General features: G+C 49.1%; 2 protein-coding genes across 5 annotated transcripts in view; one reads left to right on the top strand and one right to left on the bottom strand.

Moving 5' to 3' along the window:
* parp3 (poly (ADP-ribose) polymerase family, member 3) overlaps window positions 1-19,950 on the top strand; it is a 61,461-nt gene extending 41,511 nt beyond the window's left edge. Inside the window, exons 10-11 of the mRNA XM_072472045.1 lie at window positions 872-1,018; window positions 18,213-19,950. Coding sequence (XP_072328146.1) covers window positions 872-1,018; window positions 18,213-18,382 — 317 coding nt within the window. The 3' untranslated portion in view covers window positions 18,383-19,950. The remainder of the gene's footprint in view (window positions 1-871; window positions 1,019-18,212) is intronic.
* Window positions 19,951-21,466: 1,516 nt separating this feature from the next.
* Window positions 21,467-25,998, bottom strand: part of LOC140388230 (cadherin-related family member 4-like) — a 330,338-nt gene continuing 325,806 nt past the window's right edge. For all 4 annotated transcript variants that reach the window (XM_072472043.1, XM_072472040.1, XM_072472041.1 and 1 more), the window contains one exon: window positions 21,467-25,973. In XM_072472043.1, the coding sequence (XP_072328144.1) occupies window positions 25,918-25,973 (56 nt within the window). In that variant the 3' untranslated portion in view covers window positions 21,467-25,917. The remainder of the gene's footprint in view (window positions 25,974-25,998) is intronic.

Consider the following 25,998-nt stretch of genomic DNA (forward strand, 5'->3'; position numbering starts at 1 on the left):
TAATGCCTGGTTTAGCCAGGACTAACCATATAGATATTGGCAGAATACGGATAGATATTTGCAGAATACGGATAGATATTTGCAGAATACGGATAGATATTTGCAGAATACGGATAGATATTGGCAGAATACGAATATTATTCTGATACTGGTGCACAGTCAGATCAGAAGCAGAAAATTCTATTTGGAAAGGAAAGGTTTTTCCAAGTGTATTCCCTTCCTCATCAGAAGATGGTGATACTCTGCTGAGCCCCGATGTGCTGCAGAGTACCTTTGTCAATGATCAATTCATGGTAAAAGAGCCAGACAGTGGACATCGGCAGGATATTTGTCTGCGTGAGTCATCACAGTTGAACCAATTCCTGTTCCCATTCATTTTCTGCACATGTAATTTCCTGCAGGTATCCCTCACTAATGATTGGGAGCACTCTTCATTAGATGCATATGTGGAAGAATTGTAAAAAATGTCTGTTGAATTTGATCTTGCTCAGCACAGGGAGATCTTTAGGGGAAATTAATTTTTTTGGAGAGCTGTAGTCAAACTCGTGGCTGCAAGAATTTAGTTTTGACTCGACTGTCTCCCTTGTCTTGAGTCAGATGCTTATTGGCCTGAAACCCAGCACAGAGAATGGTGCACTGAGGAACTTCTGTACTGATGGACAAGGCTTTATACCAAGGGTTTGTCTTCACTGTAAGTGGCCATAAAGGACCCACCACTATTTGGAAGATGAAGAGGGAGTTCTTTTCAGTGTTAATATTTATTCTATCCTCACTGTCACTGAAAACAGATGCTCTGATCATTTATTGTTTATCTCACAAACAGGTAACCGGAGCTAATATTGCACTAAGGCAGTTCTGTTCTCTTTTGTAGTTGGGTTTACATCCAAAAGCATTGGTGTCATGTTCCTGACTGAAGTGGCTTTGGGGAAAGAACATTCCATTTTCCAGGATAACTCCTCTCTGAAATCTGCTCCCAAAGGCTGTGACAGTGTTGTGGCCCGTGGCACAACTGAACCAGGTATGGACACTCCAACATCTCACACACACCTCATCAACACATCTTATTTTCCTTCTTCCCTCATCCTCCCCACACCCAATTATCTCCCTTCCTCGTCTTGGGCCTTGCTTGTGTCAGCTTCCGATTACTGCCCCCAACTGATCATTCTGAGTAAAAGTGAAGTCGCCATAGTCCCAGATGACCATAGACTGCTTTCCCCTTTGAGGGGAAGAGCTGACTGGTGGTGATTTAACCTGAGGACCACCACACCTCAGGCAAGTGGCAAGGCGGGCCTTCACAAATAACCTCAGCCAGTACAGAATTGAACCCTCGCTGCTGGCTTCTCTCTACATCATAAACCAGCTGTCCAACCAACTGAGCTAAACCGGCCCCCAATCTGAGTTAGCTGTTTCGCTGCATTCAAATCGAGTCTGGGTGTCAGTCCCTTGGGCCTGCAGTGGCCAATGAAGCATAGTTCAGGGATAGGACCAAACTGATGATCTGTTCTCCATCTCCTCCCTGAATCCAAGGATCAGTCAAGGCTGAGACAAATCACGCCTGGAACCTTCTAGATTTCAGTGGCTGAACTCAAATGTTGCGTTTAACAGTGCTTGAGACAGAACACAGTACCATGGAAACTGTTTTATGCTCAGTAACACACATCAGCAGAAAAACAAACTGGCAAATCAAACCAGCCACTGATTTTATCCCCACCCACTGTCTTTTGTGAGCTATATTTTGACGACTCCTGGAACAACAACTTGCATTTCTATAGTGCCTTTTAAGAAATGTCCCAGAGTACTTCACGGAAGCATTATCAAAGAAAGTTTGACAAACTGTATCAAGAGGTATGTGGCTAGATGACTAAAAGCTTGATCAAAGAAGTAGGTTTTAAGAAGTGCCTTGAATGAGGAATGAGACTTACAGAGGCGGAGAGTTTAAGGAATGAAATTCCAGAGGTTGGAATAATTCAAATTGGGAATACACAGAAACATACACCGTAAATAGAAGCAGGAGGAGGCCATTTGGCCCTTTGAGCCTGCTCCGCCATTCATTATCATCATGGCTTGATCATCAAATTCAATACTCTGAACCCCGCCTTTTATTAAGGACACTGGGAGTCCACACCAAGGAAAATATGAACAAAGTTTTATTTACACAAATGATATATACACTATCCTGTAGATCCCTACCCGGCTCTCTGGCCGGTGCCTTACTGGCCAACCTTGTATGCACTGGTTAAATGAGATACCTCATCTCTAGTAGGGAAGCTCGTACTCCGAAAGGAGCTGGGAAAGACCAGCATACACACCCTGTAGGTCTCATGCGGGGTATTACATTTTTCTCTCCATATCCCTTAATCCCTTTAGCCCCAAGTGCTATATCTAATTCCTTTGTTTTGGCCTCAACTACTTTCTGTGGTTGTGAATTCCACAGATTCACCATTCGCTGGCTGAAGATATTTCACCTCACCTCAGTCCTAAAATCCCCATAATCCTCAAACTGAATGCTCAGGGGGCCTGAATCAGGAGTGAAGATATCTGTGGGGCTGGAGGAAGTTACAGCGATGGAGGAGGAGAGAGGTCACCAAGAGATTTGAGAACAAGAATTGAGAGTTTCAAAAGACGAGGGGCTGGATTCTCCGCCCCGCCGCATCACATTTCTGCCTCGACCCGCCGGCGGGATTCTCCGTTACGCCGGTCGGTCAATGGGGTTTCCCGTTGTGGGGCAGTTCCACGCCGTCAGGAAACCCCCGGGCGCAGGCACAATGGAGAATCCCGCCGACGGAGAATCCTGCCTGAGGTGTAGCTCACCGAGAGCCAGTAGGCCAATGAGCACAGGGGACAGTGAAAGGAACTTGCTGTGAATTAAGACACAGGCAGCAGAGTTTTGGATGACCTGAAGTTTCCCGAGGGTAGAATGTGGGAGACTGGCCAGGATTGCATTGGAATAATCAAGTCTTGAGGTAACGACAGCGTGAATGAGGGTTTTAGCAGCAGGGAGCTGAAGCGGGGATGGAGTCAGGTGATGTCACTGAAGTGGAAATGGGTGATTTTAATGATGGCGTGGATATGTGTCGCTAGCATATCTTTGGTCAACCAGGAGAGGGATGGAGTGGGAAACATAGGACTGGAGTTTGTGGTAAGGCGGAAGACAATGCTTCAATTTTCCCACTATTTAATTGGGGGAAATTTCTGCTCATCCAGCAATGGATGTTGAACAAGCTGTCTAACAAATCCAAGAGAATGGAGGAGCTGAGAAAGATGGTGATGAGGTGACATTGGCCAACATGTGAAAACTAATGCTGTATTTTGAGATGATGTCGCTGAGGGGCCGTATGTTGATAAGAAATAGACGGGGGCCAATGATAGATCCTTGGGGGACTCCAGAGATAATGGGAGAGAAGCCATTGCAATTGATTCTCTGGCTACAACTGAATAAATAATGGAGCAGTAGTGAGCAGCCCCACCCAGCTGGAAAACAATGGAGCGGTGTTGGAGGAGGATGGTGTGATTGGCCATGTTAAAGGCTGCAGACAGGGCCAGGAGGAAAAGTTTACCTTTGCCACAGTCACATAAGACTTGTGACTTTGATTGGAGCCATTTTAAGAGCCGGAACTGTGACGGGAGCAGACACCCAAATAGAGGGATTCAAACATGGGAGTTCCGGGAAAGATAGGAACAGATTTATGAGGTGACAACATGTTCAAAGACTATGGAGAGGAAGGGGAGGTTGGTGATGGGGCAGTAATTTGCATGTTTTGAGTAGTCAAGGGTTGTGTTTTTTTTGAAGGTAGGTGTGATGGTAACAGTTTTGAAAGAGAGAGAGGCATGACTGCGGAGAGAATCGTTAACAATACAAGGGTTCAAAGTGTGATCAGCAATTCAGTCGGCATAATATTGAGGGACAGGAGGTGGGGACTCATTGACGAGATGAACTTGGTGAGCACATGAGGAGAGATGGGAGAGAAACTAGAGAAAGATGCAAATTCTGGGTTGGGTGGGGGATGGGGTGGGTGGCAGCATTTGGGGAAGTGGTGCTCAATCTGCTTGTAGAAGGAAGGGTTGTGGTGGATGCAGCTGCTTGGCTGGTCTTAATCTTTGTGACAAAGAAATCTATGAGCTCCTCATCAATGTTCCCTTTAAGTTGTCCACCTGGGTGTCCCACGAGGCATCTTGAATGTATTTCACACAACAAATGGGCTGCACACAGCAAAGGAAATTGAGGGAATGTTGCTCCTCATATTTCCTGTTGGAGGCGAGAGTGGATAAGGCAATGAAGAGGGGTTTAACATATGAACACATGAATTTAGAGCAGGAGTAGGCCGTTTGGTCCCTCAGGCCTGCTACGCTATTCAATAGGATTATGGCTGATCTGATTGTGGGCTCAACTATACATTCCACCTACCCCGGATAACCTTTGACTCCCCTGTTGGTCAAGAACCTATCTCCTGTGCCTTAAAAATATTCAATGACCCTGCCTCCACGGCCCTCGGGGAAGAGTTCCCAAGATTCACGAGCCTCAGTAAATAATGGATGGAATTCTCCGTCTGCTGACGCCAGAATTGGGAAACGCGATTGGGTGGAAAATCGGTTTTGACGGCGAAACGGTGGCAGTTTCACGCCAAATCGCAATTCTCCGGTGCCTCGACATTGGAGTCAATGCGTTCCACTCTGCACGTACAGTCAACGCCGTTGGCATATCATTAGCGGGCCTGACCTGGTATTCTCCAAGGCTTCCGTGATGCTCCGCCTCCACTGGGGCAAATTCCCGATGGCTAGGTTAACTTATAGAATCTACAGTGCAGAAGGAGGACATTCGGCCCATCGTGTCCGCACCGGCCCCTGGAAAGAAAACCCCACCCAACCTTTTGGACACTAAGGGCAATTTATAATGGCCAATCCACCTAAACTGCACATCATTGGACTGTGGGAGGAAACCGGAGCACCCGGAGGAAACCCACGCAGACACGGGAAGAACGTGCAAATTCCACACAGACAGTGACCCAAGCCGGGAATCGAACCTGGGACCCTGGAGCTGTGAAAGCAGCTGTGCTAACCACTATGCTACCGTGCTGCCCACGAACTTCAGCTTTTAAAAACCGTGAAACAGGTGGCTGAGGGAGAGACAGGAGGCACGGAAAGTGTCCAACATCGCCATAGTTTGCTGAGAGCTGTGCTGCAGGCCAGGGGGCTTCTGCCAGGGCCGGGGGGAGTAGTGGGGGGTGGCCAGGGGATGTGCTGTGGAGTCGGGGTGGATGGGCATGGAGCACCATTGCCATGGTCTGTAAGGCAGCTATGAAATTAGGGCTACAGGTCGTATGGGTGTCGGGCACCCCCCTAGGTGCCCTCTGGCCCCAGCCCACCCATCAACAGGATTGATCAGCACAACCAGTGCCATCTTGTTGGCTGGGATGAGTGTGTGTAGGGATTGTAATGTGTATATGCGGCTGCAGCTTGTTAGCCTCCCGAGTCTCAATCACAGACAGGGCGAATCCCGCACTGTTTTCCATTGGAATCGATTGTGTTCCATGTGGCGCCGGTGCTAACCCCTTCACAGTCGCTGAATCAGTCCAGGTACGGCACCAGTTTTGCTGTTGTGGAAGTCCACGGCGTCAATGCTTAATATCAGGAACGGAGAATCCTGCCGCATGTCTTCTAATCTCCATTTTAAATGGGAAGACTCTTATTTTTAAACTGTGACCCAGCTCCTGTAATCCACACTCAGCCCCTGTATCCCAGCTCCAAGGGGGAAATCAGACCCAGCTCCTGTATCCCAGCTCCAAGGGGGAAATCAGACCCAGCTCCTGTATCCCAGCTCCAAGGGGAATATCAGACTCAGCTCCTGTATCCCAGCTCCAAGGGGGAAATCAGACCCAGCTCCTGTATCCCAGCTCCAAGGGGGAAATCAGACCCAGCTCCTGTATCCCAGCTCCATGGGGGAAATCAGACCCAGCTCCTGTATCCCATCTCCAAGGGGAATATCAGACCCAGCTCCTGTATCCCAGCTCCATGGGGAATATCAGACCCAGCTTCTGTATCCCAGCCCCAAGGGGAATATCAGTCCCAGCTCCTGTATCCAGTTCCAAGGGGGAAATCAGACCCAGCTCCTGTATCCCAGCCCCAAGGGGAATATCAGACCCAGCTCCTGTATCCAGTTCCAAGGGGGAAATCAGACCCAGCTCCTGTATCCCAGCCCCAAGGGGAAAATCAGACCCAGCTCCTGTATCCCAGCTCCAAGGGGGAAATCAGACCCAGCTCCTGTATCCCAGCTCCAAGGGGAATATCAGACCCAGCTCCTGTATCCCAGCTCCAAGGGGGAAATCAGACCCAGCTCCTGTATCCCAGCCCCAAGGGGAAAATCAGACCCAGCTCCTGTATCCCAGCTCCAAGGGGGAAATCAGACCCAGCTCCTGTATCCCAGCTCCAAGGGGAAAATCAGACCCAGCTCCTGTATCCCAGCTCCAAGGGGAATATCAGACCCAGCTCCTCTATCCCAGCTCCATGGGGAATATCAGACCCAGCTCCAGTATCCCAGCTCCAAGGGGGAATTCAGACCCAGCTCCTGTATCCCAGTTCCAAGGGGAAATCAGACCCAGCTCCTCTATCCCAGCTCCAAGTGGAATATCAGACCCAGTTCCTGTATCCCAGCTCCAAGGGGGGATATCAGACCCAGCTCCTGTATCCCAGCTCCAAGGGGAATATCAGACCCAGCTCCTGTATCCCAGCTCCAAGGGGAATATCAGACCCAGCTCCTGTATCCCAGCTCCAAGGGGAATATCAGACCCAGCTCCTGTATCCCAGCTCCAAGAGGAATATCAGACCCAGCTCTTGTATCCCAGCTCCAAGGGGAATATCAGACCCAGCTCCTGTATCCCAGCTCCAAGGGGAAAATCAGACCCAGCTCCTGTATCTCAGCTCCAAGGGGGAAATCAGACCCAGCTCCTGTATCCCAGCTCCAAGGGGAATATCAGACCCAGCTCCTGTATCCCAGCTCCAAGGGGGAAATCAGACCCAGCTCCTGTATCCCAGCTCCAAGGGGAATATCAGACCCAGCTCCTGTATCCCAGCTCCAAGGGGAAAATCAGACCCAGCTCCTGTATCTCAGCTCCAAGGGGGAAATCAGACCCAGCTCCTGTATCCCAGCTCCAAGGGGAATATCAGACCCAGCTCCTGTATCCCAGCTCCAAGGGGGAAATCAGACCCAGCTCCTGTATCCCAGCTCCAAGGGGAATATCAGACCCAGCTCCTCTATCCCAGCTCCATGGGGAATATCAGACCCAGCTCCAGTATCCCAGCTCCAAGGGGAATATCAGACACAGCTCCCGTATCCCAGCTCCAAGGGGGGAAATCAGACCCAGCTCCTGTATCCCAGCTCCAAGGGGAATATCAGACCCAGCTCCTGTATCCCAGCTCCAAAGGGGAAAATCAGACCCAGCTCCTGTATCCCAGCTCCAAGTGGAAAATCAGACCCAGCTCTTTAAGTCAGCACGGTCGCACGAGTGGATAGCACTGCGCCTTCACAGCGCCAGGGTCCCAGGTTCAATACCCCGCTGGAGCACTGTCTGTGTGGAGTCTGCACGTTCTCCCCGTATCTGCGTGGGTTTCCTCCGAGTGCTCCAGTCCAACGGCGTGCAGGTTAGGTGGATTGGCCATGATAAATTGCCCTTAGTGACCAAAAAAAGGTTACGGGGATAAGGTGGGAGTGAGGGCTTAAGTGGTTCGGTGCAGACTCGATGGGCAGAGTGGCCTCCTGCACAGTATGTTCTATGTTCCTGTATCCCAGCTCCAAGGGGAATATCAGACCCAGCTCCTGTATCCCAGCTCCAAGGGGGAAATCAGACCCAGCTCCTGTATCCCAGCTCCAAGGGGAAAATCAGACCCAGCTCCTTTTAGGGCAGCACGGTAGCACAAGTTGATAGCATTGTGTCTTCACAGCGCCAGGGTCCCAGGTTCAATTCACCACTGGAGCACTGTCTGTGCGGAGTCTGCACATTCTCCCCGTATCAGCGTGGGTTTCCTCCGAGTGCTCCAGTCCAAAGACGTGCAGGTTAGGTGGATTGGCCATGATAAATTGCCCTTAGTGACCAAACAAACGTTAGGAGGGGTTATTGGGTTACGGGGATAGGGTGGGAGTGAGGGCTTAAGTGGGTCGGTGCAGATTTGATGGGCCGAATGGCCTCCTACACAGTATGTTCTATGTTCCCGTATCCCAGGTCCAAGGGGGAGATCAGACCCAGCTCCTGTAATCCACACTCAGCTCCTGTATCCCAGCTCCAAGGGGGAAATCAGACCCAGCTCCTGTATCCCAGCTCCAAGGGGGAAATCAGACCCAGCTCCTGTATCCCAGCTCCAAGGGGAATATCAGACCCAGCTCCTGTATCCTACACCCAGCTCCAAGGGGAAAATCAGACCCATCTCCTTTAATGTCAGCACTGTAGCACAAGTGGATAGCGCTGTGGCTTCACAGTGCCAGGGTTCCAGGTTCAATACCCTGCTAGAGCACTGTCTGTGCGGAGTCTGCACGTTCTCCCCGTATCTGCGTGGGTTTCCTCCGAGTGCTCCAGTCCAACGGCGTGCAGGTTAGGTGGATTGGCCATGATAAATTGCCCTTAGTGACCAAAAAAAGGTGACGGGGATAGGGTGGGAGTGAGGGCTTAAGTGGTTCGGTGCAGACTCGATGGGCCGAGTGGCCTCCTGTACAGTATGTTCTATGTTCCTGTATCCCAGCTCCAAGGGGAATATCAGACCCAGCTCCTGTATCCCAGCTCCAAGGGGAATATCAGACCCTGCTCCTGTATCCCAGCTCCAAGGGGGAAATCAGACCCAGCTCCTGTATCCCAGCTCCAGGGGAAAATCAGACCCAGCTCCTTTTAGGGCAGCACGGTAGCACAAGTTGATAGCATTGTGTCTTCACAGCGCCAGGGTTCCAGGTTCAATTCACCGCTGGAGCACTGTCTGTGCGGAGTCTGCACATTCTCACCGTATCTGCGTGGGTTTCCTCTGAGTGCGCCAGTCCAAAGACGTGCAGGTTAGGAGGATTGGCCATGATAAATTGCCCTTAGAGACCAAACAAACGTTAGGAGGGGTTATTGGGTTACGGGGATAGGGTGGGAGTGAGGGCTTAAGTGGGTCGGTGCAGACTCGATGAGCCGAATGGCCTCCTCCGCAGTATGTTCTATGTTCCTGTAACCCAGGTCCAAGGGGGAGATCAGACCCAGCTCCTGTAATCCACACTCAGCTCCTGTATCCCAGCTCCAAGGGGGAAATCAGACCCAGCTCCTGTATCCCAACTCCAAGGGGAATATCAGACCCAGCTCCTGTATCTCAGCTCCAAGGGGAATATCAGACCCAGCTCTTGTATCCCAGCTCCAAGGGGAATATCAGACCCAGCTCCTGTATCCCAGCTCCAAGGGGGAAATCAGACCCAGCTCCAAGGGGAATATCAGACCCAGATCCTTATCCCAGCTCCAAGGGGAAAATCAGACCCAGCTCCTGTATCCCAGCTCCAAGGGGGAAATCAGACCCAGCTCCTGTATCCCAGCTCCAAGGGGGAAATCAGACCCAGCTCCAGTATCCTAGCTCCAAGGGGGAAATCAGACCCAGCTCCTGTATCCCAGCTCCAAGTGGGAAATCAGACCCAGCTCCTGTATCCCAGCTCCAAAAGGAATATCCGACCCAGCACCTATATCCTACACCCAGCTCCAAGGGGAAAATCAGACCCAGCTCCTTTAATGTCAGCACTGTAGCACAAGTGGATAGCACTGTGGCTTCACAGTGCCAGGGTCCCAGGTTCAATACCCCGCTAGAGCACTGTCTGTGCGGAGTCTGCACGTTCTCCCCGTATCTGCGTGGGTTTCCTCCGAGTGCTCCAGTCCAACGGCGTGCAGGTTAGGTGGATTGGCCATGATAAATTGCCCTTAGTGACCAAAAATAGTTAGGAGGGGTTACGGGGATAGGGTGGGAGTGAGGGCTTAAGTGGGTCGGTGCAGACTCGATGGGCCGAATGGCCTCCTACACAGTATGTTCTATGTTCCTGTATCCCAGGTCCAAGGGGGAGATCAGACCCAGCTCCTGTGATCCACACTCAGCTCCTGTATCCCAGTTCCAAGGGGGAAATCAGACCCAGCTCCTGTATCCCAGCTCCAAGGGGAATATCATACCCAGCTCCTGTATCCCAGCTCCAAGAGGAAAATCAGACCCAGCTCCTGTATCCCAGCTCCAAGGGGGAAATCAGACCCAGCTCCAAGGGGAATATCAGACCCAGCTCCTGTATCCCAGCTCCAAGGGGGAAATCAGACCCAGCTCCAAGGGGAATATCAGACCCAGCTCCTGTATCCCAGTTCCAAGGGGGAAATCAGACCCAGCTCCTGTATCCCAGCTCCAAGGGGAAAATCAGACCCTGCTCCTGTATCCCAGCTCCAAGGGGGGAATCAGACCCAGCTCCTGTATCCCAGCTCCAAGGGGAAAATCAGACCCAGCTCCTGTATCCCAGCTCCAAAGGACCCAACTCTTTAAGGGCAGCACGGTAGCACAAGTTGATAACACTGTGTCTTCACAGCGCCAGGGTCCCAGGTTCAATTCCCCGCTGGAGCACTGTCTGTGCGGAGTCTGCACGTTCTCCCCGTATCTGCGTGGGTTTCCTCCGAGTGCTCCAGTCCAAATGCGTGCAGGTTAGGTGGATTGGCCACGATAAATTGCCCTTTGTGACCAAAAATAGTTAGGAGGGGTTACGGGGATAGGGTGGGAGTGAGGGCTTAAGTGGGTCCGTGCAGACTCGATGTGCCGAATGGCCTCCTGCACAGTGTGTTCTATGTTCCTGTATCCCAGCTCCAAGGGGGAAATCAGACCCAGCTCCTGTATCCCAGCTCCAAGGGGGAAATCAGACCCAGCTCCAGTATCCTAGCTCCAAGGGGGAAATCAGATCCAGCTCCTGTATCCCAGCTCCAAGGGGGAAATCAGACCCAGCGCCAAGTGGAATATCAGACCCAGCTCCTGTATCCCAGCTCCAAAAGGAATATCAGACCCAGCTCCTATATCCTACACCCAGCTCCAAGGGGAATATCAGACCCAGCTCCTTTAATGTCAGCACTGTAGCACAAGTGGATAGCACTGTGGCTTCACAGTGCCAGGGTCCCAGGTTCAATACCCCGCTGGAGCACTGTCTGTGCGGAGTCTGCACGTTCTCCCCGTATCTGCGTGGGTTTCCTCCGAGTGCTCCAGTCCAACGGCGTGCAGGTTAGGTGGATTGGCCATGATAAATTGCCCTTAGTGACCAAAAAAAGGTTACGGGCATAGCGTGGGAGTGAGGGCTTAAGTGGTTCGGTGCAGACTCGATGGGCCGAGTGGCCTCCTGCACAGTATGTTCTATGTTCCTGTATCCCAGCTCCAAGGGGAATATCAGACCGAGCTCCTGTATCCCAGCTCCAAGGGGAATATCAGACCCTGCTTCTGTATCCCAGCTCCAAGGGGGAAATCAGATGAAGCTCCTTTTAGGGCAGCACGGTAGCACAAGTGGATAGTATTGTGTCTTCACAGCGCCAGGGTCCCAGGTTCAATTCACCGCTGGAGCACTGTCTGTGCGGAGTCTGCACATTCTCCCCGTATCTGTGTGGGTTTCCTCCGAGTGCGCCAGTCCAAAGACGTGCAGGTTAGGTGGATTGGCCATGATAAATTGCCCTTAGTGACCAAACAAACGTTAGGAGGGGTTATTGGGTTATGGGGATAGGGTGGGAGTGAGGGCTTAAGTGGGTCGGTGCAGACTCGATGGGCCGAATGGCCTCCTACACAGTATGTTCTATGTTCCTGTACCCAGCTCCAAGGGGAATATCAGACCCAGCTCCTGTATCCCAGCTCCAAGGGGGATATCAGTCCCAGCTCCAAGGGGAATATCAGACCCAGCTCCTGTATCCCAGCTCCAAGGGGAATATCAGACCCAGCTCCTGTATCCCAGCTCCAAGGGGAATATCAGACCCTGCTCCTGTATCCCAGCTCCAAGGGGGAAATCAGACCCAGCTCCATGGGGAATATCAGACCCAGCTCCTGTATCCCAGCTCCAAGGGGGAAATCAGACCCAGCTCCTGTATCCCAGCTCCAAGGGGGAAATCAGACCCAGCTCCAGTATCCTAGCTCCAAGGGGGAAATCAGACCCAGCTCCTGTATCCCAGCTCCAAGGGGAAAATCAGACCCAGCTCTTTAAGGGCAGCACAGTAGCACAAGTTGATAGCACTGTGTCTTCACAGCGCCAGGGTCCCAGGTTCAATTCCCCGCTGGAGCACTGTCTGTGCGGAGTCTGCACGTTCTCCCCGTATCTGCGTGGGTTACCTCCGAGTTCTCCAGTCCAAATGCCTGCCGGTTAGGTAGATTGGCCATGATAAATTGCCCTTAGTGACCAAAAATAGTTAGGAGGGGTTACGGGGATAGGGTGGGAGTGAGGGCTTAAGTGGGTCGGTGCAGACTCGATGGGCCGAATGGCCTCCTACACAGTATGTTCTATGTTCCTGTATCCCAGGTCCAAGGGGGAGTTCAGACCCAGCTCCTGTAATCCACACTCAGCTCCTGTATCCCAGTTCCAAGGGGGATCTCAGACCCAGCTCCTGTATCCCAGCTCCAAGGGGAATATCATACCCAGCTCCTGTATCCCAGCTCCAAGAGGAAAATCAGACCCAGCTCCTGTATCCCAGCTCCAAAGGGGAAATCAGACCCAGCTCCAAGGGGAATATCAGACCCAGCTCCTGTATCCCAGCTCCAAGGGGAAAACCAGACCCAGCTCCTGTATCCCAGCTCCAAAGGGGAAATCAGACCCAGCTCCAAGGGGAATATCAGACCCAGCTCCTGTACCCCAGCTCCAAGGGGGAAATCAGACCCAGCTCCTGTATCCCAGCTCCAAGGGGAAAATCAGACCCTGCTCCTGTATCCCAGCTCCAAGGGGAAAATCAGACCCAGCTCCTGTATCCCAGCTCCAAAGGACCCAACTCTTTAAGGGCAGCACGGTAGCACAAGTTGATAACACTGTGTCTTCACAGCGCCAGGGTCCCAGGTTCAATTCCCCGCTGGAGCACTGTCTGTGCGGAGTCTGCACGTTCTCCCCGTATCTGCGTGGGTTACCTCCGAGTGCTCCAGTCCAAATGCGTGCAGGTTAGGTGGATTGGCCACGATAAATTGCCCTTTGTGACCAAAAATAGTTAAGGAGGGTTACGGGGATAGGGTGGGAGTGAGGGCTTAAGTGGGTCGGTGCAGACTCGATGGGCCGAATGTCCTCCTGCACAGTATGTTCTATGCTCCTGTATCCCAGCTCCAAGGGGAATATCAGACCCAGCTCCTGTATCCCAGCTCCAAGGTGGAAATCAGACCCAGCTCCTGTATCCCAACTCCAAGGGGGAAATCGGACCCAGCTCCAAGGGGAATATCAGACCTAGCTCCTGTATCCCAGCTCCAAGGGGAATATCAGACCCAGCTCCTGTATCTCAGCTCCAAGGGGAACATCATACCCAGCTCCTGTATCCCAGCTCCTAGGGGAAAATCGGACCCAGCTCCTGTATCCCAGCTCCAAGGGGAAAATCAGACCCAGCTCCTGTATCCCAGCTCCAAGGGAAATATCAGACCCAGCTCCTGTATCTCCGCTCCAAGGGGAAAATCAGACCCAGCTCCTGTATCCTACACCCAGCTTCAAGGGGAAAATCAGACCCAGCTCCTGTATCCCAGCTCCAAGGGAAATATCAGACCCAGCTCCTGTATCTCCGCTCCAAGGGGAAAATCAGACCCAGCTCCTGTATCCTACACCCAGCTTCAAGGGGAAAATCAGACCCAGCTCCTTTAATGTCAGCACGGTAGCACAAGTGGATAGCACTGTGGCTTCACAGTGCCAGGGTCCCAGGTTCAATACTCCGCTGGAGCACTGTCTGTGCGGAGTCTGCACGTTCTCCCCGTATCTGCGTGAGTATCCTCCGAGTGCTCCAGTCCAAAGACGTGCAGGTTAGGTGGATTGGCCATGATAAATTGCCCTTAGTGACCAAAAAAAGGTTAGGAGGGGTTATTGGGTTACGGGGATAGGGTGGGAGTGAGGGCTTAAGTGGGTCGGTGCAGACTCGATGGGCCGAATGGCCTCCTGCACAGTATGTTCTATGTTCCTGTATCCCAGGTCCAAGGGGGAGATCAGACCCAGCTCCTGTAATCCACACTCAGCTCCTGTATCTCAGCTCCAAGGGGAATATCAGACCCAGCTCCTGTATCCCAACCCCAAGGGGGAAATCAGACCCAGCTCCTGTATCTCAGCTCCAAGGGGAATATCGTACCCAGCTCCTTTATCCCAGCTCCAAGAGGTATATCAGACCCAGCTCTTGTATCCCAGCTCCAAGGGGGAAATGAGACCCAGCTCCAAGGGGAATATCAGACACAGCTCCTGTATCCCAGCTCCAAGGGGGAAATCAGACCCAGCTCCTGTATCCCAGCTCCAAGGGGAAAATCAGACCCAGCTCTTTAAGGGCAGCACAAGTTGATAGCACTGTGTCTTCACAACGCCAGGGTCCCAGGTTCAATTCCCCGCTGGAGCACTGTCTGTGCGGAGTCTGCACGTTCTCCCCGTATCTGCGTGGGTTTCCTCCGAGTGCTCCAGTTCAAAGGCGTGCAGGTTAGGTGGATTGGCCATGATAAATTGCTGTTAGTGACCAAAAAAAGGTTAGGAGGGGTTACGTGAATAGGGTGGGAGTGAGGGCTTAAGTGGGTCGGTGCAGACTCGATGGGCCGAATGGCCTCCTGCACAGTATGTTCTATGTTCCTGTTTCCCAGCTCCAAGGAGAAAATCAGACCCAGCTCCTGTATCCCAGTTCCAAGGGGAATATCAGACCCAGCTCCTGTATCCCAACTCCAAGGGGGGATATCAGACCCAGCTCCTGTATCCCAACTCCAAGGGGGGATATCAGACCCAGCTCGTGTATCCCAGCTCCAATGGGGAAATCAGACCCAGCTCCTGTATCCCAGCTCCAAGGGGAAAATCAGACCCAGCTCCTGTATCCCAGCTCCAGGAGAAATTAAACTCCTTCAATTTCTGCCTTTTTATAATTTGGGACGTATATTATTCTATCCTTTTTGGGTCCAAATTGACGGACCTCATATTTTCCTGCATCACAGTTTTCCTCAATTCACTTTATCTATCAATATCCCTTTGTAATTTTATGCCTCAACTACATGACTTGCCTATCAGCTATCTTTATATCGGAAGCAAGTGGATGTGTAGTTTTGTGAGGGCCACGAGGAATCCAGGGTTTGTAGAGTCAAACAGAAAGTAACTTTATTTGCAACAATACGTACACAGTACCAGTTAACTACTGGTTTCCTCTAGCCGCTATCACACTGGCTGGCTCTATTTATACAGCTGCACACCTATTGATTGACCTGCCCCGCCTCATTGCAGGAGCTCATATTCCCCAAGAAACATGTGGTAACCAATTGTCCCCAGCCAATAGGATTCAGGCAGGTTATAACATGTCGCTTTCTTCCCCATCATCCAAGTCCTGAATAAATGCGGTGAACAGTTGAGGTCTCAACGCAGATTCCTGTGAGACACTATTGTCACATGCTGCCAGTTAGAGGACGTGCCCATTATCCCTACTCTCTGTCGTCTTCACTCAACCAGTTTTCTAATCAGGTCAATAATTTGCCTTAAATCAGGCAAGTTACAGAGGTTCAGAGGGGAATTGAAAAGCAAATAAGAGAAGCAAAGAGAGAGTATGAGAAGATACTGGCATCTAATATAAAAAGGAATCAAACAAACTTTGATTCATGTATTTAAAAGGGGCAGCATATTAGCACAGTTATTAGCAGTGTGGCTTCACAGTGCCAGGGTCCCAGGTTCGATTCCTGGCTGGGTCACTGTCTATGCAGAGTTTGCACGTTCTCCCCATGTCTGCGTGTTTTCCTCCGGGTGCTCCAGTTTCATTACATAGATTACATACATAGAACATACAGTGCAGAAGGAGGCCATTCGGCCCATCGAGTCTGCACCGACCCACTAGTACCGAAATACGTGCTGTTAGGTAATTTGGACATTCTGAATTCTCCCACTGTGTACCCGAACAGACGCCGGAATGTGGCGACTCGGGGCTTTTCACAGTAACTTCATTGCAATGTAAGCCTACTTGTGACAATAAAGATTATTATTATAACAAAAAGATGGTAAAATGACGAGTGGGATCGGTTAGGGACCGGAAAGGGGATTTACACTAAAGGCAGAGGACATGGCAGAGGTATTAAATTAATTCTTTGCACCCATCGTTACCAAGAAAGAAGATGCTAGCCAGGCCATGGTGAAAGAGGAGATTAGTCCAGCCACTTACTGCTTTAAAATTGGTAAGGGGGGATAGGTTATCTGTACTTAAAGTTTTTTTTAAAAAAACTTTTTTTTTTTAAATTTAGAGTACCCGTTTCATTTTTTCCAATTAAGGGGCAATTTGGCGTGGCCAATCCACCTACCCTGTACATCTTTGGGTTGTGGGGGCGAAACCCACGCAAACACGGGGAGAATGTGCAAACTCCCAGAGCCGGGATCGAACCTGGCACCTTGGCGCCGTGAGGCAACAGGGCAAACCCACTGCGCAACCATGCTGCCCCGGCTGTGCTTAATGTTGATAAGGCACCAGGACTGGATGAGACGCATCCAAGGATACTGAGGGAAGTGAAAGTGGAAATTGTGAAGGCCATAATTTTTCAATCCTCCCTCGACTCAGGAGTGGAGGGCTGGAGAATTGTAACTATTACACCCTTGTTCAAAAAAGGACCTAAAGATAAGCCTAACAACTGCAAGCCAGTCAGTTTAATCTTGGTGGTAGGGAAACATCTAGCAACTATGAATCAGGACAAAATTAATAGTCACTTGAGCAAATGAGAGTTAATTAAGGAAAGCCAACATGGGTTTGTTAATGGCAAGTCATGTTTAACTAACTTGTGGAGTTTTTTGATGAGGTACAGAGAGGGTAATGCTATTGATGTGTACATGGATTTCCAAAAGATATTTGTTAAAGTTCCCCACAACAGATTTGTGAGTAAAGTGAGAGCTGATGGAACAAAAGGGACAGCAGCAATATTTAGACGAAGTTGACTGAGGAAACAATGGCAGTAACTGGTTGTTTTTTGTCCTGGAGGAAGGTTTATAGTGGAGTTCTCCAGGGATTGGTGTTAGTACCCCTGCTTTTCCTGATATATATTAATAACCTAGACTTTGGTGTACAGGCCACAATTTCAAAATTTGTGGAATGCACTAAACTTGGAATAATTGTGACCTGAGCAGGATGGTCCTAAAAGGACATAGATTAGTGAAATGGGCAAACAAGTGGCAGATGAAGTTTAGTATACAAAAGTGTGAAGTGATTAATTTTGGTAAGAAGAACATGGAGACAGTATAAAATAAAGTGGGAAATTCTTAAGGGGATGCAGGAGCAAAGGGACCTGTGGGTATATGGGCAGAAAGCATTGAAGGTGGGAGGACAGGTTAAAAGAAGGGTTTGCAGGGCTGTGGGGAAAAGACAGGGGAGCGACACTTGGTGAGTTACTTTACAGAGAGCCAGCAGGGACATGATGGCTTGAACTCCTTCCCATTCCCCCATGGCCATGGAGGGCTTCTGCCACCCCCACCCACCACAGTCAGGAGCACTCTTTTCCCCCCCTCACCTCCCCCACTCCCCCCACCTCCACCACATAAGGCTGAATACCCCCTCCCCCATTGGACGAGAGTTTGCTCCCTGGTAGTGCCCCCCAGCCTCGGTCCTCAACCCCGGGGCCTCTAGGCACCTCCGCACCCCTGCCGTGGAATCCCAACTGGTTTTCGATTTCGAAAACAAATAATGAATTGCATTGGCGTGACGTCACGCTGCCAAGGGTGGGGGGAACATGCCACGGGGTTGGATGGTATGGCGTAAAGATGTTTAGATTTAAATTAATGGAAAAGTTCATGTGTCATGTCACCGACGGGGTTGGGGGGGGAGGCAGTGAAGATCTCGAACCGAGATCACAGCGCTGCAAATATTGCGATGGCCCTCTCGCGTGATTTAGCGGCCATAACGGGATTTGCTCACATGGCGAATGCACCCGGAAAATTGCCCACACAGAAGGCTCAGCTGGCGCAGAGGTGTGAAGCATCGGGTTAAAGGTCAAGTATCAAAAAAGTAAAGAGCAGAAAATTCATGCTTTTTTTTTCCTTTTCTTCGTTTTCTTCTCTGAAGATTGTTCCCAAGACACGGAGCTAATTCTTGAAGGGAAGAAAGTTGCCGTTCCCCAGGGGAAGCCAATGAAGGTGAAACTGCCGAAAGAAAGTTACTTTTCCCAGAGTGAATATGTCGTCTACAAAGAGAGTCAGGCTCGCCTTCGTTACCTGCTGCAGGTGAAGCGTTGAGTAGTTTTCACTCACTCCTCCACCATGAGAATCCACCCCATGATCATTTATCAGGAAGGCTCGAGTTGCCTTAACCAAAAGAGCAAAGTTATTTTTACTTTCTGCTGCGGTTTGGTTGGTCCCACTGCTCAGGTGTTTGAATTGGCTACTTCAATTGTTCCCACTGCTTTGCACTACATGTACAATGTTAAAGAGCTCTTATCTGGGGTGATGGAAACCGATCAGAAATACTCCGGGTTCTGGGTTACCCTTCCATTGATGAGTCTGAGGCAGTTTGGTGGCTACAGCCAAATGATACCGACTGAATCAACCATCATAATGTTAGTGTTGGGGGGTTAAACAAAGAATTCTGACCATCAGGAGCATTACAGGCCATGGGGTATTATTCCTTTCCGAGCAACTCTGGCTGTCTGAGCAATGGGGAGAACTGACAGGCCTCTCTGCCTCTACTCAACCCCTTTCCAGACTGCACTGAGTAACCTTTACTGAACTGACGGCCTCTGCCCCAGGCCTCCCCCACTGGCCACACTGAGTGACCCGGCCATTCCGGCTCGAAGCTTCCCCCAGGCAGGCTGCACTAAATTACTTGTCAAATCACTTTTGCGGACTGCAGACTGACAACGCGAGAGCTGGACATGTCCCTCATCAATATAAGCACCCTGACTCTCGCTCAACCAAAAGTAGCACTGACACATGCCTTTCACCTCCCCCACTTGCCTGGCTACGCTGTATTTCCTGAGCAACTGGTCTTTGCGTTCCCTAGCAACCGCCTACAGGCCTACAGCAGACCTGCGGCAGATTAGAATATAGAATCAGGGGCATCAGATGCCAATATCCCAAGGTCCAGCCATATTTGGCTGCAAACTGGACACTCCCGATGACTGATCTGTAACCATCCATCTTCCCAAGGGTGCACCAGGTGACTCCAACTGAACCGACAGACTGCTTCCACCTGTCTGCGCCAGCCCATCAACCAGACAGGCTGACATGCTGTATAGGTGCTCTGGCCCTGGCAGATTGGTCCTTCTCATTGTAGGATGGCAGAAGAACTGTGCTGATAGACCTTTGAACTGCAGTGAGTGTGGTTGACGTTGACCGAAGAAGTGAACAGCACCTTGCGTCCACTGTTTTTGGCTCATTGGAGGTTGAGGCACGTATGACTGATCGCCTGATTCTGTGGTAGGTTCACACACACCAACTGCACAGGCCTCAGCCACCATTAGCTGGGGTTGCCCTTGACATTCTGAGGTAAAATCTCTTGTGAAAGGTGGCAGGACAGAGGTGCAGTGGTGTTTGTAAGTAGAGCTGACTGCAGATCTACACTGAAAGGCAACAATTTGAGGTTACTTTACGGGAGAGAGTGTGGCATAGGTCAAGTGCCCTATCCCTATACTTTACACTGTTAACCTGTTGGAAACTGTGATTTCCCCCCCTACACTGTGGAAGAATTCTATTGTGAATAGATTGTATCCTGATGGTCGGTAATTGTAACTGTTGTCCCGACTAGATGGTCCCCGGAGTATGTTTGCATTATTAAAATATTCTCTTATTCTGCACACCCCTCTGAACTCAATGAATTGACTCCTTTTATTTACTCCTTTTGCGTCCTTCAATGTCTTCCTCCCATCTCTGAGGGTGATCATTTATGCATGTTTTGATATCAATGCTCCCCTCCCTCCTCCTCAGGCCAACCACCCTTCTTCTTGGGTGACCTGAGATAATGAGGTAGTGAGAGTCAGCAGCTCGTTAGATATTAACAGGAGGAGTGTTGCAACCGAGTCCAATCCTGTCTTCACCTTTCCCCTGTTCAGAGGTTACTGGCTGGGTTAGGTGTTGGATTCCCCAGCCCGAGCTCAGTACCTTTACTGTCTCTGCTGATCAGCTCCACAGAGGTGCCGGGAGAGGAGAGAATGAAAGCAAATTCACACAGTATCTCACTGCCACTCACTGGGGAACCCTCTCTCCCCTCTCAGTCAGGTCAGGATCTCAAGTCCCACTGCAAGACTTGAGCATATATTCCAGGCTGACACTCCAGTGCAGTATCAAGGCTGCAGAGCCAGAGCTGAGACCTTGAAACAGAGGCCCTGTTTGCCTTGTTGTAAACAGATATCAGATTCCCTGGTGCCTGATCTTCTGACGGGTATTTATTCTTCAAACAATTTAAAGCAGATTATCTAATCCTAGAATAGAATCATAGAAACCCTACAGTGCAGAAGGAAGCCATTCAGCTCATCGAGTCTGTACCAGCTCTTGGAAAGAGCATCCTACGTGATCCCATGCCTCCACCCTCTCCCCGTAAGCCAGTAACCCCGCCTAACCTTTTGGATACTGAGGGGCAATTGAGCATGGCCAATCCATCTAACCTGCACACCTTTGGACTGTGGGAGGAAACCGGAGCACCCGGAGGAAGCCCACGCAGGCATGGGGAGAAAGTGCAAACTCCACACAGACAGTCACTGAGGCTGGAATTGAACCCAGGTCCCTGGAACTGTGAAGCAGCAGTGCTAACCACTGCGCCACCATGCCACCCGAAATCATCTCTTCATTCTCAGATCTTGCTGCGCATTAATTGTTTGCTGCATTTCCCACATTATGCTTCAGAAGTAGTATAATGGCTGAGAAGTGCTTTTGGATGTCCTGGGCTTCATATAAATACAAAGTACTTTCTGTGATGCCTTCGGCTGGATGTTGCCACATTGCGATGTCTGTGTCCTGCACTGTGCGAGTTGCTGGAAATCCTGCGTGTTCCAAGCTGGTTAGATGGCAATGTTGAGGATGATAGGGACAAATTTGTAGGAAAAATTACCCATGACTGGGGTGCAGTGGTTAGCTTCCTCGGACTAATGGCCATGGGTGTTCCACTCTATGTGAGTCTGTGTCTCAACACCCAACATGAATCATTCTGTCTCTCAGAGAGCAGAAAGGCAGCTGGTGCAGGAATCATAAAGCTCCCACTCATGAGAGAGTATAATCTCTGATGCTTCATATTAAACACTCCACTGAAAAGTTTATAATTTTGCGACAGGCAAAAACAACTCCTCTACAGAGACAAAGCTATTAACTACAGTTAAATAACAATGAGGCTACAGCTGATATTCTCATTTTATCAAAATGGTTTGGAAAAGAAAACTGCAAGTGTTGGGAGCCACATATTACTGAGCAAACAGGTAGTTATACAATTACTGAGCAAACAGGTAAGTGTTCGCAATTACTGAGCAAACAGGTAGTTATAGACAGTTATAACAGGTAGTTATCCAGAAAGCCTCTGACAAGGTGCCACACAAAAGGTTGTTGCATAAGATAAAGATGCATGGCATTAAGGGGAAAGTAGTAGCATGGATAGAGGATTGGTTAATTAATAGAAAGCAAAGAGTGGGGATTAATGGGTGTTTCTCTGGTTGGCAATCAGTAGCTAGTGGTGTCCCTCCGGGATCAGTGTTGGGCCCACAATTGTTCACAATTTACATAGATGATTTGGAGTTGGGGACCAAGGGCAATGTGTCCAAGTTTGCAGACGACACTAAGATAAGTGGTAAAGCAAAAAGTGCAGAGGATACTGGAAGTCTGCAGAGGGATTTGGATAGGCTAAGTGAATGGGCTATGGTCTGGCAGATGGAATACAATGTTGACAAATGTGAGGTTATCCATTTTGGTAGGAATAACAGCAAAAGGGATTATTATTTAAATGATAAAATATTAAAACATGCTGCTGTGCAGAGAGACCTGGGTGTGCTAGTGCATGAGTCGCAAAATGTTGGTTTTCAGGTGCAACAGGTGATTAAGAAGGCAAATGGAATTTTGTCCTTCATTGCTAGAGGGATGGAGTTTAAGACTAGGGAGGTTCTGCTGCAATTGTATAAGGTGTTAGTGTGGCCACACCTGGAGTATTGTGTTCAGTTTTGGTCTCCTTACTTGAGAAAGGACGTACTGGCACTGGAGGGTGTGCAGAGGAGATTCACTAGGTTAATCCCAGAGCTGAAGGGGTTGGATTACGAGGAGAGGTTGAATAGACTGGGACTGTACTCGTTGGAATTTAGAAGGATGAGGGGGGATCTTATAGAAACATATAAGATTATGAAGGGAATAGATAGGATAGATGCGGGCAGGTTGTTTCCACTGGCGGGTGAAAGCAGAACTAGGGGGCATAGCCTCAAAATAAGGGGAAGTAGATATAGGACTGAGTTTAGGAGGAACTTCTTCACCCAAAGGGTTGTGAATCTATGGAATTCCTTGCCCAGTGAAGCAGTAGAGGCTCCTTCATTAAATTTTTTAAAGATAAAGATAGATAGTTTTTTGAAGAATAAAGGGATTAAGGGTTATGGTGTTCGGGCCGGAAAGTGGAGCTGAGTCCACAAAAGATCAGCCATGATCTCATTGAATGGTGGAGCAGGCTCGAGGGGCCAGATGGCCTACTCCTGTTCCTAGTTCTAATGTTCTTATATACAATTACTGAGCAAACAGGTAGTGTTCACAATTACTGAGCAAACAGGTAGTGTTCGCAATTACAGAGCCATCAGGTAGTGTTCGCAATTACTGAGCAAACAGGTAGTGTTCGCAATTACTGAGCAAACAGGTAGTGTTCACAATTACTGAGCAAGCAGGTAGTGTTCGCAATTACTGAGCAAACAGGTAGTGTTCGCAATTACTGAGCAAACATGTAGTGTTCGCAATTACTGAGCAAACAGGTAGTTATACAATTACTGAGCAAACAGGTAGTGTTCGCAATTACAGATCAAACAGGTAGTGTTCGCAATTACTGAGCAAACAGGCAGTTATACAATTACTGAGCAAACAGGTAGTGTTCGCAATTACTGAGCAAATAGGTAGTGTTCACAATTACAGAGCAAACGGGTAGTGTTCGCAATTACTGAGCCAACAGGTAGTGTTCACAATTATTGAGCAAGCAGGTAGTGTTCGCAATTACTGAGCAAGCAGGTAGTGTTCGTAATTACTGAGCAAACAGGTAGTGTTCACAATTACAGAGCAAACAGGTGGTGTTCACAATTACAGAGCAAACGGGTAGTGTGTATAATTACTGAGCAAACAGGTAGTGTTCGCAATTACTGAGCAAACAGGTAGTTATACAATTACTGAGCAAACAGGTAGTGTTCGCAATTACTGAGCAAACAGGTAGTGTTCGTAATTACTGAGCAAACAGGTAGTGTTCGCAATTACTGAGCAAGCAGGTAGTGTTCGCAATTACTGAGCAAACAGGTAGTGTTCACAATTACTGAGCAAACAGGTAGTGTGTACAATTACTGAGCAAACAGGTAGTGTTCACAATTACTGAGCAAACAGGTAGTGTGTACAATTACTGAGCAAACAGGTAGTGTTCGCAATTACTGAGCAAACAGGTAGTGTTCGCAATTACTGAGCAAACAGGTAGTGTTCACAATTACTGAGCAAACAGGTAGTGTTCACAATTACTGAGCAAGCAGGTAGTGTTCGCAATTACTGAGCAAACAGGTAGTGTTCACAATTACTGAGCAAACAGGTAGTGTTCACAATTACTGAGCAAACAGGTAGTGTGTACAATTACTGAGCAAGCAGGTAGTGTTCGCAATTACTGAGCAAGCAGGTAGTGTTCACAATTACTGAGCAAACAGGTAGTGTTCACAATTACTGAGCAAACAGGTAGTGTTCACAATTACTGAGCAAACAGGTAGTGTGTACAATTACTGAGCAAGCAGGTAGTGTTCGCAATTACTGAGCAAGCAGGTAGTGTTCGCAATTACTGAGCAAACAGGTAGTGTTCACAATTACTGAGCAAACAGGTAGTGTTCACAATTACTGAGCAAACAGGTAGTGTGTACCATTACTGAGCAAACAGGTAGTGTTTACAATTACTGAGCAAACAGGTAGTGTGTACAATTACTGAGCAAACAGGTAGTGTTCACAATTACTGAGCAAACAGGTAGTGTTCGCAATTACTGAGCAAACAGGTAGTGTTCGCAATTACTGAGCAAACAGGTAGTGTTCACAATTACAGATCAAACAGGTAGTGTTCGCAATTACTGAGCAAATAGGTAGTGTTCGCAATTACTGAGCAAACAGGTAGTGTTCACAATTACTGAGCAAACAGGTAGTTATACAATTACTGAGCAAGCAGGTAGTGTTCACAATTACTGAGTAAACAGGTAGTGTTCACAATTAGTGAGCAAGGTAGTGTATACAATCACTGAGCAAACAGGTATTGTGTACAATTAGTGAGCAAACAGGTAGTGTATACAGTTACTGAGCAAACAGGTATCGTACACAGTTATACAGCAAGTGAACTTCAACTTGTTCAGACAATTAATATTTAGTCCAGGTGATTGCATGCCCAACACGGACCCACTTGCCCCGGTTGGGTGGATGAGTGATTGCAAGGTGCTCAGGAGTCATGGTAAGTTGCTGCAGTACATTTTGTAGATGTACAGGGCTGCCACTGTGCATCAGTGGTGTTGGGAGTTGATGTTAAAGGTGAATGGGGTGCCAATCAAGCAGGTTGCTTAGTGTTGGAGCTGCACTCATCCAGGCAAGTGGAGAGTGTTCCATTACACTCCTGATTTGGGCCTTGTAGACAGTGGACATGCTTTGGGAAATCAGGTGAGTTATGTGCCACAGGGACCTCTGATCTCTGGCTCTGACCTGCTCTTGTAGCCACAGTATTTATATGGCAGGTCCAGTTAAATCTCTGCTCAATGGGAACCCCCAGGATGTTGATAGTTTGTTGGAGGACAAACTGTGGAACTCTTAACCTCTTCTGTTCCTCCTCCAGTCTGCAGGCATTTAAAACCAACGTCTGGTCTGAATCTATCACTCAGCCAACCTATCCTATCGTCTCTGACATTGCGACTGTCTTGAACCATTAACCCTTAGCCTGACAGTGGTTACACTTCAGAAGTAGTTCCATGAATAGAGAATGTCCTGGCGCACTCTTGAGGTACCAAAAGGTGAGAGAGAAAGACACATTTTTCTTTCTTTATTTCTTTCTTTCTGTAAAATACATCCCCTGAATCACGTGTTTTAGAATGTTGAGTACCCCAACATTCAGACCTCCCTCGAAGATAATGAAAAATATTCCTGCAGGTTTTTCACACTTTTCAGAAACATTTATCCACAGAGCAGATGATCAATAAAAAGCGTTTTGACAGATGAGCAAAGGAGACTGATTGTGCTTCGACAGCCAAAGTTCAGGGTTGCCCGGGCCAAGGGTCACCTGGGTGAAGCGGAGTAACAGCCAGATCAATTCTGTTGGGGGTATGTGATTCTCCTCAACAGCTCTTCCTGTGTTTTGTCTCTGAATGCTGTGGGGATTGAGCGAGGGGGCTGGATTGACTGAATTGTTCTGCAGGGGGCAAGTATGGACTCGCTGGGCTGAACGGTCTCCCCCTGTGCCGTAAATGACTCTTTGACACGAAACACAAAGATTATGAAATAGAAGATTGATCCTGGTACACCAAATGAAAAGACAGACAATACAGCAGGTAAACGCCTCCCCACATTGTTTGTTTCAAGTGACGGATTGACTGAGGCTGGAGCTGCTCACTCTCTCACACCCAGCGTCGTGCACCTGTGGTGGAGTTGAAAAGATAATATCTTCCTGTAGCTGAGAAAGAAAATGGTTTAATTCA

Source organism: Scyliorhinus torazame, chromosome 13 (assembly GCF_047496885.1).
Source record: "Scyliorhinus torazame isolate Kashiwa2021f chromosome 13, sScyTor2.1, whole genome shotgun sequence".
In the NCBI taxonomy this organism is placed as follows: Eukaryota; Metazoa; Chordata; class Chondrichthyes; order Carcharhiniformes; family Scyliorhinidae; genus Scyliorhinus; species Scyliorhinus torazame.